At 50.0% G+C, this 17,012-nt stretch overlaps 1 protein-coding gene across 4 annotated transcripts in view; it reads right to left on the minus strand.

Moving 5' to 3' along the window:
• The window catches only part of DYRK1A (dual specificity tyrosine phosphorylation regulated kinase 1A), a 1,390,196-nt gene that overhangs the window by 282,910 nt on the left and 1,090,274 nt on the right, over positions 1-17,012 (minus strand). For all 4 annotated transcript variants that reach the window (XM_069636083.1, XM_069636082.1, XM_069636084.1 and 1 more), the window contains one exon: positions 59-199. In XM_069636083.1, coding sequence (XP_069492184.1) covers positions 59-199 — 141 coding nt within the window. The remainder of the gene's footprint in view (positions 1-58; positions 200-17,012) is intronic.

The following is a 17,012-nucleotide window of genomic DNA, read 5'->3' on the forward strand; positions in this document are numbered from 1 at the left end:
CGTTTTACTTCAGAGCTCACATTGGATGAATGCCATTTTGTTAAAAAAGTCAACATACTCGTTTTCCATCTTTGGTCTTCTTTAGGTTCCATGTGCTGTCTGTTGACTTCTCAAAGAATTTTTTTGCTTTCGGTGCTTGGTCAAGAATGTGACTAGTTGGTACCCCCAAGACTTCAACAATTTTGTTCATTTGATCCACCTAATAAAGTGAAGAAAATACTTTAATCAAGAATCAAAGTAAAATAATCAAAGCATATTTATAAACTCAGACATTGCCGTATTTCACAGATTCTACTGTAGCAGAAAATGGAAGTTGGATTAAGCTTCAGATGAGGTTTTGAGATATGCACACAAAGCCCACTAAATCTATGTGCAACGCATATGAATAAATAAAAAAGTAATCGCATTATTTCACTTCTTTAATTCTTGCTTTACAATGAAGCTACAAACTAAACATATCCTGCACAAAGATGCATTTGCACATTAATTGGAAACGTAGTACTGAAAATAAAGTAAATAAAGTTATATGAACCAGAAAAAAGATCAATCCTTGGCAAGAGCCACTCAATAGCAACTTTCACAAAAGTGCAGTAGTGGTGGTGAGGGGCACACCAGATCGGGTTCAAAATGCTGCACAAAAAGCATGACACACAAACTAGAAATTCAGATAACCCAGCCAAGTCTACATCCTAAGGTTCTTCACTAGTTTGGACCATGGCAGTATCAGGAACAGAGGCCATTGAAGGGGGCAAGGGTGGGCACAATACAGACTCTGCAAAGGAAACCAATAGAATTTTCTAATAAGCATTACATTCTCTGACAAAGCTAAAGACCAATTTTGTTTAGTTTATTCATTTATATGATGCGCACCGGACCCGGGGGTATCAGGGCGCAAGCAGTACAGACAATGCAAAGCTCAATTTACAAGTTACATAGTTATACACAGAAAATATAATACAAAATAGTGCAAAGAAAAGGCATAACTGGTTACATAGGTATGCTTTACAAAAAAAGATAGACATGGCAAATATACAAAGAAAAATCTACACAGGTATGTTCTTGATTAGTTATCATTTGCCTTGAGCCAGTTGATATAACCAAGTCTAAACCTGGTGTAGGATTGATCCGCCCTGAGATGGTGTGGTAGGGAGTTCCAAAGGTGGGCCACTTTGACCTGGAAGCTGTTCCCACCGATCTGGGTTAGTCTGAATCTAGGAATGTTAATGCAGTTGGCATTGGTCAATCTTGTGGGTCTCGTGGAGATTCTTCTTTGGACTCTTTAAAAGTTAACTGGGGGCAGCGTTGTCCAATGCCTTATGTGTCAAGGAGGCGGTTTTTAAGTTGATTTTGTTGAGTGGAAAGCCAATTGTTTTGACGCCTTATGGCGGAGATGTGGCACCTTTTGGACACACCTACTGCCGCTCAAAGGGCGTTGTTCTGAAGAATCTGGATTTTTTGGGTGATAGCTTTGTTGGCGCCAATATATAATGCATTACTGTAGGCGAGCCTAGATAAGATCAAGGCTCTGGCTAGGGTAATGCAATTATCATCTGATATAAAGGGTTTGCGCGTTCTAATCAGCTTGCACGTGTATGCCATGGCTGAGGCCACGGCGTTAACTTGTTTAGTAAAGGATAAGGTGGAGTCAAGGTAGAACCCAAGTGTTTTCACCTCTTTGGCCACCCTAATAACATTGCAATCGATGATGAATGATGTGTAGTTCAGTTCTAGTTTTTTTATGTTAGCGTGTGTGCCCAGTATGATGAGTTCCGTTTTTTCATCATTCAGAATGGCCATCCATGCCTGGATGATGAGATACACCCTGTTCACCAAGGCCAAATCCTCTTCGTAATCCCTGGAAAGTGGGAGAAGAATCTGAATATCATCTGCATAGTTAGTGTAGATGATACCAAGAGAATCCAGATCATCAAAGAAGGGCTTGGTGAAAATGTTGTACAAGGTGGGGGAGATGCAAGATCCTTGGAGAACACTGCATGTGATGGGGATAGGGTCTGCTGCCGCTGAGGGCGAGAAGACCCTCATAGTTCTGTCACTCAAGAAGGACTCAATCCAGATGATTGCCTCTTTAGAAATGTTGGCAGCCGTGTCTAGGTGTCTGCAGAGGACCTTGTGGTCTACCAGGTTGAATGCAGCTGAGAGGTCTAATAGTAAAAAGAGGGCTGTTTTCCCTTTGTCTCTCAGCTCCATCTACCTGTGCTTTCAGGTCAATAAGGGCCGTCTCTCTTCCGTGTTGGGGTCGGAAACCTGATTGAGGAGCTCCGAGTTTATGCTCTTCCAGAAATTGTTGGATCTGGAGATAGGCCACTCGAGGATCTTGAGCAGAAAGGGTACGGTGGTGATGGGACTACACGACCCACTTGCTAGATCATTACCTCCTGTCAACATTAGAATTAGCCCCCACTCTACTCACAAAACACCCAATGAGACAAATACTAAGATCACTCATCTAGACCATATTGCCACTAAACCAGACATCGCTAATAATTCCAAAAGCCCCCACCAACAGCCATCACCTTCCACCATTACCAAATCTCAACCTGCTCCTGAAATTAAAGCAGCACTAATAAACACAAGGTCTTTAACAGCACATGCTACAGACATTGCCGACCTAATAATAACTAACAATCTTGACTTCCTAGCCATCACGTAGCTGTCCTGGATGGTTACACTATAATTAGACAGGATAGAGTAAATGCACGAGGTGGAGGAATTGCCATTATCGCTAAATCCTCTCTCGCTATGAGACTTGCCCAAAACCATAACTTACTCTCTTGTGAAACCCCTCACAGCTAAACACCCTATGACTCCCAAACACTAACAATCCATCCCATTTACAGACCTCCCGGGCCCATTGGAACCTTTGAGGAGGACATCCTTACCCTCATCTCAGACAATCTTAAAACTACGTCCCAACAACTAGTCCTAGGCGACTTCAACCTAGGTTTTAATGACCCCCTTGAAAAACAGGCCACAATTATATACAAATCACTATCTGAACTAGGACTATCCCAAAAAGTTAATGAGCCCACTCACGCTAAAGGAAGAACCTTGCACTGGGTGGCAGAATACAAATGCACAGCCAAGATTACTGCTATTATGCCCTATCCCTGGACTGACCATTTTCTCCTGTCCTTCTCTCTCACTACTAGACCACTCTTGCCTACTATACCCACCGCCCCCCCACACCTTGTCCAACCAGAAATAAACATAACCACAGATACTGTAATACCAGCTATCCTACCCACCTTAAAATCGATTAGACAACCTTGACCCAAGCATACTTGTGAAGGAATACAACAAAATAATGCTAACCACACTGGACAGCATTGCACCCCTGAAACTCAGATCTAGCAAACCTAAAGCACACCTCAATAAATGGTTCACTGCCCAACTCAAGGAACTTAGACTTCTAAAAAGGAGCTGTGAAACTACATGGAGACTCCTCCCAACCACCGCCTACCAAATAAAACTCAGATTTCATTGCAATTCAAAAAAAGAGATCTTCCTTGCAAAACGCAACTCCTACAACAAACGCATCTCTAGGGCCAACTCCAGCACCAAATAACTATTTTCCATCCTCAAAGAACTTGAATCCCCCCCATCACCACACCTGAAATTTGCACCAAGGACAAAACGTGGTACTCTGATATACAACAGGCCCTAACAAATAAAATAACTACCCTTCAAAATAAAATATCTAAAAAAACAAAAATCCATCAACCACCCACCTAACCACACCGCCGCCAATGCCCTGCCCAAAGACACTCTAACCTAACCCCCCCCCCCCCGTTTCTACTGCTCCAAAATTTCTACCCCTGAGGCTGAGAAAGTAATTCTATCACCCAAGCCCTCCAACTGCCAGGGTGACCTCTGTCCGGCTCAGCTCATCAAAGACACGACAAGAGACCTTGCGCCGTTCATCACCAAACTGATTAATGCCTCATTCTCCTCAGGAACTGTCCCAGCTAATCTTAATCATGGGTGCTCCCACTACTAAAAAAACAAACTCTAGATCCGCTAATTCCAACCAACTATCGCCCCATCACCACCGTACCCTTTTTGCTCAAGATCCTCGACAAAGTGGGCCATCTCCAGATCCAAAAATGTCTAGAAGAGCATGAAGGGTTAACAATAAGGAAGTAGAGCCCTTGGCTATTGCACATTAACTATAATGTGCAACAGAGATTAAAACTTAAATATTAGAACAAATACTGCATAATCAAAGTAAAGCTAACAATGTTGTATGTTGCAAGGACAGAAAATGACATTTCTAAAATAAGCAGGTTTCAAAGAATATAACCATAACAGTAGTTTCTCTTAAAGAGAATCGTCAAATTAAGACATGCCACATCAAAGAAAGATGTGCTATAGAAGACAGCCCGTCCCTCATGACACACCATAAGCAACAGCCAAATAACTATTACTTTCCCTTCAATAAGTAATATGCCCAATCCCTTATCAAGTCTATGTATAGTTTTCTGCATTAGAAAGATGGTGAGATAGAAAACAGAGTACAAGCTCCTCAGTGTAGCAACTAATGTACTCAGTCCATAGGTCCCTTGCCTCCATATTTGTTGCCAGGGTACGAATGTGAGCAGAAAGTGAAGCAGCATTATAGATGAAAAAAAATGATGGGGTATATGCGTTGCAATAGGCCTTGCACAGGACCTGGCTACTGCCAGCTCCCTACCACAATAGTCAGTGTGTGTGGAGAACAGGGCACTATATACCACAAGTAAATGGTTCACCATGAGTAGTAAAATAAATTTGAATGGATAAATTCCTTTCACCAATTCCTCATCATTCTTGGCACGATCACATGCCAGAAATGTCCTTTATATATGCTTGGAGCTGCCCGTGCGATTTCATAGCAGTTCCTTTTTTCCGCAGTCACACGGAGTGTGATCCTGCCACAAAAAGTTCATCGTTTTCTTCTGGGACACAGCGGGTGGCAGCGAAGCGGGTGAAGGGTGTTGCAAACACTGGTGACTGCGGCCTGGATGCCGGGTGCGGACAAGGAGCTGGATGCACCGAAGTGGTTGCTGTAACTCCTGTGGCAGGACCTCCTTAATGAATGAGGAATCTTGACAATTGGCACCAATTAATTGATAGTGGAAATCATTTGAAGATACAGTCTTTGCACGCTGGCAAAGCCTGCACTGAAGGTCGTGCACCCACCGCTCTCGTCACTAAAGTCTGTGTGACTGGAGCGCCGGGCATGTCTGGGCAGTTGCTCTGGCACAGCATCTCGTGATGTTGTTAAAGACTGGGGGGGGGGGGGCGGGTGGGGGTATCTGTACTTATGCCCCCTAAATGTTATGGTAAAGGCACAGAATACCCCAGCAAGTCCCAATTTGGTAGCTATGGACAAGCAGCCAGCCATAAGCTTTTCAGGAGGTGATGCAGGTAGGTTCTTTAGTGCAGCGTTTCCCCAAAGCCCCCACAAAGGAATGACCACACACTATCTTGGGTGATAACACAGCTTCTTTATATAAAATAAGGTCGACTACTTATACCAACAGTGTACATATAAATAATCCTTTGTATGTGGAAAGACTTCTTCAAAGAACGGTAAATATATACACAGTATGCGGTACCACAAACTACTTAAATCCAGTAAGAACTTCCCTAACTGCAGACAGTTTTAAATGGCAGGTGAATTCTTAAATAAGGAGTAACCAACACAGAATAGGAAAGAAAGGCAGGTTAGTTATGAACAGTAGCAGAATGCTTTTTTTAGACAAGTAATTCTGAGTGAGGATCTCCCTCCCCACCCCCCGACCTGGGCAACCTGTAATACAAAAGTTAGGGAGTAAGTCTTAGTTACTTACCTGTAACTGTATTTCTCCAGCATTGGTATCTTTCATAGATTCACATGCTTGAATATTCCCTGTCAGACTGGGAATCCTCAGTGATAAAAATAATTAAAATGTTTTAATATACATACATTATTCCATAGATCCCTTGTAGCCCATGCCACAGATTGCCGACCTCATTATTTCCAACAGCCTTGTCTTCTTGGCTATTACAGAAACATGGCTACACCATGCAGCTGGCCCAGCACTCTCCCTAGCCCTCCTAGAAGGCTATATCATCATTAGGGCTGACAGACGCACAGGAAAAGGTGGAGGAGTGGCCTTCATCTCCAAAACTCACCTGGTCCTCAGAGCCTTACCCCCTACCAGTTTCCATTCTGCAGAGATCCTGTCAGTGAAACTTACACTCTCACCCACTCAAACGATACTCAAGCACCTTATATACAGGCCCCTCTCCCTCTTTTGAGGAAGACATTACCAACCTACTATCCAACAACACCAAACTTGGGTCCCAAAGTATCCTTTTAGGAGACCTCAACCTAGGTCTGCACAACCCCAACGATATTCTGGCCCTAGCTGTGGATAATTCAATCACACATCTAGGTTTTATACATCGAGTCACAACCCCCACTCATTCTTACGGCTGTACACTAGATTGGGAGTCAGACTTGAACTGCTCCATTACCTCACTCCTAAATGACCTAGTAGTCTGGTCCAGACCATCAGCTCATCAGATTCTCCATCCCAGGAGCTTGCCCACCTAAGGCCACCCTAGCTCCCCCATCTCTAACCAGAAACTGCAACAATATTACCATTGACAGCCTCCAGCCCCTCATTAACAACATCCTTGATTAATCTAAATTCAAGAGTCTGGATCCTAACAACTTGGTAGACCTCTATAACGCCCTTAAATCAGCACTAGATATTGCGGCACCGTCCAAACTTAAAAAAGCCAAACCCATCGCTCACCCCAATAAGTGGTTCACCCCAGAACTAAAACTCCTTAGAAACTCCAAAAGATCAGTGGAATCCACCTGGCGGAAATCCCCCACCAACACCAACAAAATTGCATTCACGTAAGCCTCTGCAATCTACAAAGCTGCTATCCTCTATACAAAAAAAGAAGCCTACAATTCAAGAATCCACAATGCCAAATCTAGTAATAAGGAGCTCTTTAGCATCCTAAAAGAACTAGAATCCCCAGCACCTCCCTCAGAATTGTATCAAAGATGCTGACTGGTGCAAAAAAATTCAACAAGCAGTGGCTGATAAAATCACCCTTCTACAAAAATAAGATAGAATCCTAGAATCCAAGAAGGCTAGTCTCCATAACGCCTCCCACTCTTTACCGGTTCCCTCCAATATCCCACATCACTGTGACCCCTTCAAGTTCTCAGAAGTAACGCCAAAGGGAGTAGAGGACATCATACTAAGCCTTAAACCCTCTCACTGCCAAGGTGACATTTGCCCAGCCTCCATCATCAAGGAAGGTGCGAAAAACATAGCCCCACTCATCACCACCCTAATAAACACCTCCTTCCCGACCAACCAAGTACCTAATAACCGCAAGCATGGGTGATGCCCCTCCTAAAAAAAGCCCAACCTTGATCCAAATATCCCCACTAATTACAGGCCCATCACCACCGTCCTGTTCCTCCTAAAAATCCTAGACAGAGTGGCTTACTTGCATATTCAGAAGCATTTACAGGAAAATGAAATTCTTGGCCTTAGACAATCAGGCTTTAGGCCTAGACACGGCACCGAGACAGCTCCTGGATTTAAAGATCCAAATGGATGAAGCGAAGGACAATGGTAAGATAGCTATCCTCCTGCTCCTAGACTTATCAGCGGCCTTCGACCTCGTTGACAACCAAATCCTTACTAACCACCTCACCAGCATTCTCCACAAATGCCTATGAGAGGGTCAACTCCTTCCTATGAAATCGGGCTACCAGAGTATTCTCACCTTCAGCCTCTGCACACCGACACTATATAAAAATGTTACAAAGAGGTTATTCGATTGGCTAGACAAACTGGGTGTCATCTATACCAACTACGCAGATGACATCCAGGTCCTCATACCCCTCACTGGTTGTTACGTCCAAGACTCCAAACTACTTAATGACATATACCTGGAAATCCAAGCATGGATGGCCACCAATAGCTTATGTCTTAAGACCGAGGCAATGAGCGTGGGCACTTAGGCACGATTGAATAAACTCGACTCAAGGTACTGTAACGCTCACCTGATTCCCACGGAGGCGCCGGTCTTGGCAGGATGGTGTCTGTGACTCGAAAAGTGAAGTGCAGGACTCAATTCGCTTCCGGGGCTGAGCCTCTTCGCACTGTGTCTAACTCGAAGAGTGAGATATCTGCAGGTGAAAGAATATGGGGTTAATGATCTGGTGTTGTCGGGTATCTCTCTCCCTTTCCATTCCTCGCTTTTCCGTGGAGCCCCAAGGTCAACGTGCTCACCTTAGATAGGTGAATGCTGGACTCTCCATCTGCGTCTGGTGCAGGGTGCCGTTGCCAGTTCCTTCACTGGGTGAAACGTAGGCCTCTTGACATCAGAGGATTGCTACCGTCGTTAACTGCACGAACGGTGAGTTTCCGGACACCTTTTAAGTACTTACAGTCTTTAGGTGCGTGGGCACGTTAATGTGGAACAGGGCTCTGTATAATGCTTTTTCTATTTGTCTTGCAGGGCTCTTGAGGTAGAAGATGGTGTGAAGAAAGCCGAAGTTCGAGCCACAGTCTTGGAATGACGCGCTTGGAAATGCGTAAGTAAATGCCGGTTGCCTGCTTTTCAAAAGCTCTCTGTCTCTTTTCCCTTGCAGTTGTGAGTTCGGGTGTTGAAGAGACGCTGGAAACGCCAGAGTATTTGCAGGCGCCCTATTGTGGCGGGCGCGATGGCGCGTAAGTAAGGAACAAGTTACTTACCTGTAACTGTTGTTCTCCAGCATGGGTCTGGCATGGATTCACATGCTCATGAATATTCCCCGTCGTCAGGCTGGGAATCCTCGGTAAAGAAAAAACCAGTATCAGTTTCGTTTCTGATCTGTCTTTCGTAGTAACAACCAATCACTGGTCTCTGCGTCATACTGACCACAGCCAATGACTGCCCTCTACCTAAGCACCGCCTCTGGCAGCCATCTTCAGATTTGGAAGCACGTGAAGTGGCAGTATGACCAAGTGAAGAGCCGCAGAGGGGTAGGCGGGAGGGTTCGCATGTGAATCCATGCCAGACCCATGCTGGAGAACAACAGTTACAGGTAAGTAACTTGTTCCTTCTCCAGCATGGGGTCTGGCATGGATTCACATGCTCATGAATAAAGAATACATAGCAGTACACACATGCACAACCACGGGAGGTGGCAAAGGCTCAACATTAAGCATTGCATCAAACTCAACATTAAGCATCTTACCTCCTCACCAGGCTCACCTCAGGCGAACAGGTTGCGCAGCACTGCTTGGCCGACCCTGGACTCCTCCCTGGAATCCCGATCGACGCAGTAGAACTTCGTGAAGGTGTGCGTCGACCTCCACGTAGCAGCCCTGCATATGTCCAGCAGGGGCACACCAGAAAGGAACGCCGTGGTAGCTGCGATCGCTCTGGTGGAATGGGCTCTCGGACGGCCGGGCAGCGGTCGGTTTGCCAACCGATGACAGTACATGATACAGCCGGAGAGCCATCTGGAAATGGAAGCCTTCGAGAGAGCCTTCCCCTGATTGACAGGTCCAAAGTTCACAAAGAGTTGTGACGTCTTCCGAAAACACTTCGTGCGGTCCACGTAGAACTTCAGCGCTCTAGCCACATCCAGCGAGTGCAAAGTCCTCTCAGCCGGCGACGAAGGCGACGGGAAGAATACAGGCAACACCAAGGGTTCGTTGAGATGGAAGTCCGACGGTACCTTGGGCATGAAGGAGGGGTGCGTCCTGAGCACCACCCTCGTGTCGTGAAAAGTCAAGTACGGGGCCTTGCAGGAAAGGGCCTGGATCTCTCCCACCCGTCGTGCGGAGGTGATGGCCACAAGAAACGCTGTCTTCCACGACAGAAACTTCAACGGGGCCGAGTGCAGAGGCTCGAACGGAGGTCCCATGAGCTTGGTCAGCACCACGTTGAGCTCCCACGCCGGGGCCGGAGCCTTCACCGGCGGGAACGATCTGAACAGTCCCTTCATGAACTCTTTCACCAGACGATGAGACCACAAGGACGTCCGTCCCGTGGTCCTGGTGTATCGGGAGATCGCAGCCAGATGAATCTTGATGGACGCGTGTGCCAGTCCAGCTTTGGCCAGCGTCAGCAGGTACGGCAGAACTTGGGGAGCCGTAATCCGTAGAGGGTTAATCTTCTGTGCGTGGCACCAGACAGAGAACCTCTTCCATTTGTGTCCGTAGCATTTAAGTGTCGAGGACGCCCTGGCCTTTGCAAGAACCTCTCTGCAGTCGGCCGGTATGTCGTATCCTCCAAACTCTAGCGCTGCAGGAGCCAGGCCTGCAAGTTCAGCGATTTCGGGTCGTGGTGGAGGATGGCGCCTCCTTCCCTGGAGAGCAGATCCGCGTCCACCGGCAGCTTGATTGGCGGGGACGCTGACAAGTCCAGAAGGTCCGGGAACCATATCTGCCTCGGCCACGCAGGTGCGACGAGGATCATCCTGCACCGTGACCTCTTGAGCTGGTTGACGAGCCGGATTAGCAGTGGCAAAGGAGGGAACGCGTAGAGGAACAGGCCCTCCCAGGGGAACGAGAAAGCATCGCCCATGCTCCTCGCCTGGGGAAACCTGCTGGCGAACCTCCGGCACTTGGAGTTCGTCGCCGTCGCGAACAGGTCGATCTGGGGTGTGCCCCACCGTCGGAAGAGGCGATCCACTAGATCCTGCCGTAGTTCCCACTCGTGGCACGAGCGCAGCTCCCTGCTGAGTGAGTCGGCGATGGTGTTTTTTATCCCTGCCAGATGAAACGGCACCATAAACATCCCTTGGGCGACTGCCCAATGCCACAGGTCCTGCGCCTCCTTGGACAGTGCTGGGGACCTGGTTCCGCCCTGTTTTCTGATGTAAAACATGGTGGTGGTGTTGTCGGTGAAGATCCTTACCACCTTGCCCTTGAGGGACGGAAGGAAGGACCTGAGGGCCCAAAACACTGCACGGAGCTCCAGGACGTTGATATGTAAGGATTTCTCCGTCGGGAGCCAAAGGCCCCTTGCGTGTAGATTTTCGGTGTGCGCTCCCCACCCTTCCAGGGAGGCATCCGTGGTCACTGTCTCCTGGTGGGCTGGGGTCTGGAAGGACATGCGCGCCGTCAGATGCGCGCGGGTGTCCCACCACCGGATCGCTCGTCGGAAACTCTCGTCGAGTGTGATCCTTTCCTCGAAGCTGCCCGTCGTTTGGATCCAGCGCGCGTCCAGGAACTCCTGCAACGGGCGCATCCGGAGCCTGCACATGGGAATGAGGTAGATGCAGGAAGACATCATTCCGAGGAGGGACTTGATGGACCTCACCTTGGCCGCGTCGGCCACCAACATCCGTTGCACCTTGCCCAGGATGGTCCTGTCCTCTCCTCCGACGGGGAGGCCAGAAGGGACACTGTGTTGAGCCTCGCTCCCAGAAACAGAGCGTCTTGCGCGGGTACCAGGTGGGATTTGGCGTAGTTCACGGAGAATCCCAGGTCCGTGAGAAGTTGGACGGTCCTTGCCGTGTGAACCACGGCGAGCTCCCTCGTCTTGGCTCGGATGAGCCAGTCGTCCAGGTAGGGGTAGACGTGGATCCCCTCGCGGCGCAGCTGCGCCGCCACCGGTGCGAGGCACTTGGTGAACACCCTGGGTGCCGACCGTAGACCGAAGGGGAGGGCTTTGAACTGGTAATGACGCCCTTGGACCACAAACCTGAGGAATTTTCGGTGCCCCTTTAGGATGGGAATATGGAAGTAGGCATCCTCCAAATCCAACGACGACAGGAAGTCTCCTTCCTCCAGCTGACCCAGGACGTGCTGGAGGGTGACCATCCGGAACTTTTGCGCCTTGATGAACTTGTTCAGACGTCGCAGGTCCAGGATGGGGCGCCATCCCCCCGTCTTCTTCTTCACGAGGAAGTATCTCGAGTACACTCCGGAGCCCCGAAGCCTCTTTGGGACGAGTTTGATGGCGCCCTTCCTGAGCATCGCCTTTACCTCCAGGAGAAGTTGAGGGACGTGAAGTTCTTTCCTGGCCACGGGGGGGGACGCGTGGACACCTTCTTTGAAACTCGAGCGCGTGGCCCCGGGCCAAGGCGTCCAGCACCCAACGGTCGGTGGAGATGGACTCCCACACGCTGACTAAGCTCGCCAGCCGGCCTCCCACCGGGGTGCTTCGGTGGGGGCCCGACCCCACGGTCGGTTCAATCCTGCTTGGACGAGGCTTTGCCGCCTTGACCTCCTTGGCGACGACGGCGGAGTCCGCCAGACTTGCCTCGTCCTCTGTAGGCCTCCTGAGACGACGAGCGGGCCGCTTGACGGTAGGTGGAGAAACCGCCGCCGGAACCTTTGGAGGCGCCCTTGCCTCCGCTGCTCCGAAAGGGCGTCCGTCGTTGCTGCAGAACTCCCCGGGCCGTCTCAGTGTCCGCTTTAATGGCCTGAAGGGAATCGTCCACTGTTTTGCCAAACAGGTTGTTCCCATCGAAGGGCATGTCCAGGACTCTGGTCTGAACGTCTTGACGGATGTCCGTAGCCTTGAGCCATCCACGCCGCCTAAGGCAAACGCCGTTGCCCAACTGGCGGAACCCAGTGTCGGCGATGTCCGTCGCAACGGTAATGGCGTGGTCCGAAGCCACCTCACCTTCCTGCAGGATCTCCAGGGCCTCTGTCCTCTTGTCGTCCGGCAGGAAGTCCAGCAGGGGAGCCAGTTTGTACCAGAGCTCCCTGTCGTAGCGGGCCACGATAGCCAAGGCGTTGGCCGCTTTAATCGTCGTCGCTGCCGACGAAATGACTCTGCGTCCCATAGCGTCCAATTTCTTTCCCTCACCGTCCGGTGGGGAAGTCGATGTGGAGGCCGCACCCCCCCCGCTTTCTTCCTGGCCGCCGCGGAGACGACGGAGTCCGGGGTAGGCTGCGCCCGGAGGCACAGGGGGGCCGTGTCCGGGACCCGGTACTTCTTCTCGTACCGGTCTCTTCTAGCTGGCGTCGTGGAAGGGTTCTTGAGGAGGGTGAGGCCCTCATCCCAAATGTCGTCCAATAGAGGCACTGAGAGGACCGTCTTCCTCTTGGCCTCGCGCCGCTGATAAAGGAAACCTTCCTTCTTCTTCTCCTCAGGGCAGAGTTGAAAAAGCTCGGATGCCCTGGAGATCATGGAGTGGAACGATCCAATCTCGTCGGGCGGAGAAGCCCTGGTGGGAGGCGACGACGGTACATCCTCGTCGTATACCTCGTCGTCCGTACCCGTCGCTGCCGTGTCAGTCCCCGTATCATCCCCTCGGGTGGACGGGGAGGAGGGCTGGAAGGGGCGCGACGGCTGAAAAGGAGGCGGAGGGTGGATCCTTCTTTTCTTGGTAGGGGGAACACCAGAAGGTCCCGGTTCTGGGTCCCCCGACGGGAGAGGTTCCGTCGGCAACGGTAGTCTCGTCCTTATCTCTGAGCATAAGGACTGTATAGCCAACAAAATGGCCGGCGAGTTGTCTCGCGGCGCTGGCAGAGGGGAATCCGACGGGCGATCAGGGACCCCGTCGGTACCCTCGACGATGTCGTCGTCACCTGCGTCGGGATCCATCCCGACGGGTCGGTCTTCTTCCACGCCGAGGCCGTGGCTTAAGACTTCGACCAGCTCCTCCTCCGAGGTTGAGGCCGAATCTACGACGACGCCCTGCCCCCCCCCTTTTTCTTCCCCACGGGGGATTTCACGGGGGTCCCATCGATGGGCACAAAAGATGACTCCCTCCGAGGTGGCAGGGAGACTCTGAGCCCCGAGGTCGCCACCACTGGTGTAGCCTGCACAGGCTGAGCCAGGGCCGCCGCGACAGTTTCGATAGAGGGCTTGGCCGGATGGATTAAGGCCTTCACCACCTTAGGTGCGCTCACCGCCTTATCCTTGAGGGGGGGGGGACACCGCCTCGCTCCCCCTCCGATGGGGCCTTCGAGCTCGACCGGGGCCTCTCCAGGAGCTTCGCCGGGTGCTCGGCCTTCCTCTTACCCGACCCAGAGCGTTGGCTCGTGGTTGATGGTGCCGGGGAGGGTGCGCCCTGCCTGGCGCCCGTAGAGCCCGACCGTTCGGCGCTCCCGGTGCCAGCGGACTCGCGGTGCTTGGCCTTATGTTGGACCCCCGTCGCCGGGGCATCCTCAAAGGGCTTAGAAGACCGCTCAGATTTCTTCTTCTTCTTCTCGCCGGACGGGCTCTTTCCTTCTAGCCAGTTGGCGAGACGTTGATGGCGGTCCTTCATGGTCCGCTCCGACATGTTGCCGCAAAACGCACAGTCCTTCTCCACGTGCGTCTTGTCCTCATGTAGGCAGTAGAGACAAAAGGAGTGTTCGTCCTCCTTGAAGACGTTCTGCAGCTGGCATCCAGGGCAGACCCTGAACAGCTTTCCGGGCGTCGAGCTTCCCTTCTCCTGGGCCATGACCGGGCCTGAGAAACTTCTGGAGTCCTCCAAAAGCGTAGCTCGACGAATCTTCACCCTTGAGGGGCGCAGACGAATCCGACACGGGTCCCCGTTGATCGGATAGTAAGTCGGTGGAGCTTGAGGCTCTTTTGACCGAAAAAAACGAAGTTTTTGAGAAAAAACGTGAAAAAATAGCACTAACGCTCGAGAGCAATAGCACGAGGATCCCAACACATGAACGTGAGGTAAAAATCTGAAGATGGCTGCCAGAGGCGGTGCTTAGGTAGAGGGCAGTCATTGGCTGTGGTCAGTATGACGCAGAGACCAGTGATTGGTTGTTACTACGAAAGACAGATCAGAAACGAAACTGATACTGGTTTTTTCTTTACCGAGGATTCCCAGCCTGACGACGGGGAATATTCATGAGCATGTGAATCCATGCCAGACCCCATGCTGGAGAAAATACCTGTATAATGTCTCTTCTTTTGTCTTTCAGGTGCAGGATTGCAGCGTTGAAGAAAACCGGAATTCCCGGAGTGCCGGTAAGTAATTCCACACAGGAATAAATATGCTTTTGTCTTCACAGGCGGAGGAGCAGCGTGAAGAGATGGTAGCTGCCGATGGATCAGGTGAGGAAAGCGCTGCGCGTGAAGGTTGCCGTGCTAACCTGTTGTTTCTCGTCTTTGCAGGTGCTACTGAAGGCTGGATACAGGAATGGTAAGCGTTTGTTCTTGCAGGTTCAGGATCGGAAAGAAGAAAACTGGAACAGACACGGTGAGCGTTCTGCTGCAGATGCAGAATAACGCGAAGCACGTTTCATCAATCGGGTGTGGTTTAAATAGCCTTGGAGTGATGAGGCGTCTTCCTCCACGGCCTCGCCTAGGTAAGAAAAGAGTTCCTGTTCCAGAAGAGTTCCAGTGTTGTATCCATGGAGTGGAGCTTGCCCCACCCAGGTAAGAAAGTAGTCCCGGCTCACAGAGGATTCCTATGTGGCTGGTAAGTAAGCAGCATGGTCTGCTGCAGGTAAGTCCACCCAAGCATCTTCATACAAATTATGAGCCCGGCGCTTCCAGTGCCGGGACCAGTGACTTTGATGAGCCTGGTGCCACCGGCGCCAGGACAAGGTCCAAAAGGTCCCAGTGGGGACCGGCTGGTGCCTAGGATGAAGGTTAGGGGCCTGCTTCCAAGGACGTTGGGCTGGTCCTAGCTCCTTGGAAGCAGTGATCATGACAGGTACTCATCCTTCGATATTGATGGCAACATCAAAGTATCCAAAGATATAAAAACACTAGGGTCTACCAGGACGCAGCGTTATCCCTTAAAAAACAAGCCAGCAGTCTGGCGTCATCCACAGCCTACACCAATAAACTGATCTGTAGTTGCAAATCAAACTAGTCGACAAACAGTTGTCGTCTCACTCTAGCAAGGGCTCTTGCGCTGTCCAAACTAGACTACTGTAACACACTCTTCTTAGGCTCTTCTGAATTCAACCTAAACAGACTACAGGTACTGCAGAATAACTAATTGAGAGCAGCACTTCGCTTACCCAGATCTAGCCAAATCTCCACGCTCAGACAGAACGTCAATTGGTTGCCTATTTGTGACAGAATCACACTACGCACCTTGGTTATTACCCATAAATGCCTCTCGAATACAGTCCCAAAATACCTGTCCGACAAACTATGCAAACATCAAGCCTCACGTACCACCAGATCAACTCACTCACCCAAGTTGGTAGACCCAAGGTACAGTCTAAAGACAGCTGGAGGAGCTAGTCTTCCTGTCCAAGCGGCCAAACGATGGAACTCAATTCCTATCCAACTTAGACTGGAACCTTCCTTACTCAACTTCAAAGCCAAACTCAAAACCTGGCTCATTAATATGCCGTTAAACTAATTCTGAAACCCTCCACATCTGCCTACTTCACAGCACTTCCACTCTAGCAACTACTGTACTGTACTCTTCCTATGCTGTACTTCTATTAGGATAATTCACAAGTGCCTCCTGATGTCTTCCCATCTGTTCCTGGTCTCCTCTTGTCATGATATGATATGGCCTTTATAACGCGCCTATACACAAGTGTTTCAAGGCACGACCATGAATTTGCACAACCTCCTAGGATTGCCTGACCCAACTGTAACCATGGTCGCCAATCTTGTTATGTACCTGTCACTGTTTACTGCTTCATATGTATGTAACTCAAAGTTTCTCAAGCGCCCAGTTACCTAAGGGTTCGGTGTGCGATATAAGTAACAAATATAAAAAATAAAATAAATGGAGAATGCATGTATGCATGTAAATACCCCATTGTGGCCTATGAGCCATTCTATTGTGCAGTCCGTCCACCACACTTTGGTCCTTTATGGCCCCAGCCAATGAAGTGGCAGAGATTAAGCTCCGCCCCAGTCAGCCATCTTCAGATTTTGAACCGTAGGAACTACAGTATAATGGGTGCTGCGCATAGGAGCAGCCTCTCAGGGGAGGCGGTGGGCGCATGTGAACTTAACTGTAACAGTGGTTCTCCAGCATGGGTCTGGCATGGATTCACATGCTCGTGAATATTCCCCATCATCAGGCTGGGAATCCTCGGTAAAGAAAAAATCAGTTTGGT

The sequence above is a fragment of the Ambystoma mexicanum genome, chromosome 7p (assembly GCF_040938575.1).
Source record: "Ambystoma mexicanum isolate Mex_15411 chromosome 7p, UKY_AmexF1_1, whole genome shotgun sequence".
NCBI lineage: Eukaryota > Metazoa > Chordata > Amphibia > Caudata > Ambystomatidae > Ambystoma > Ambystoma mexicanum.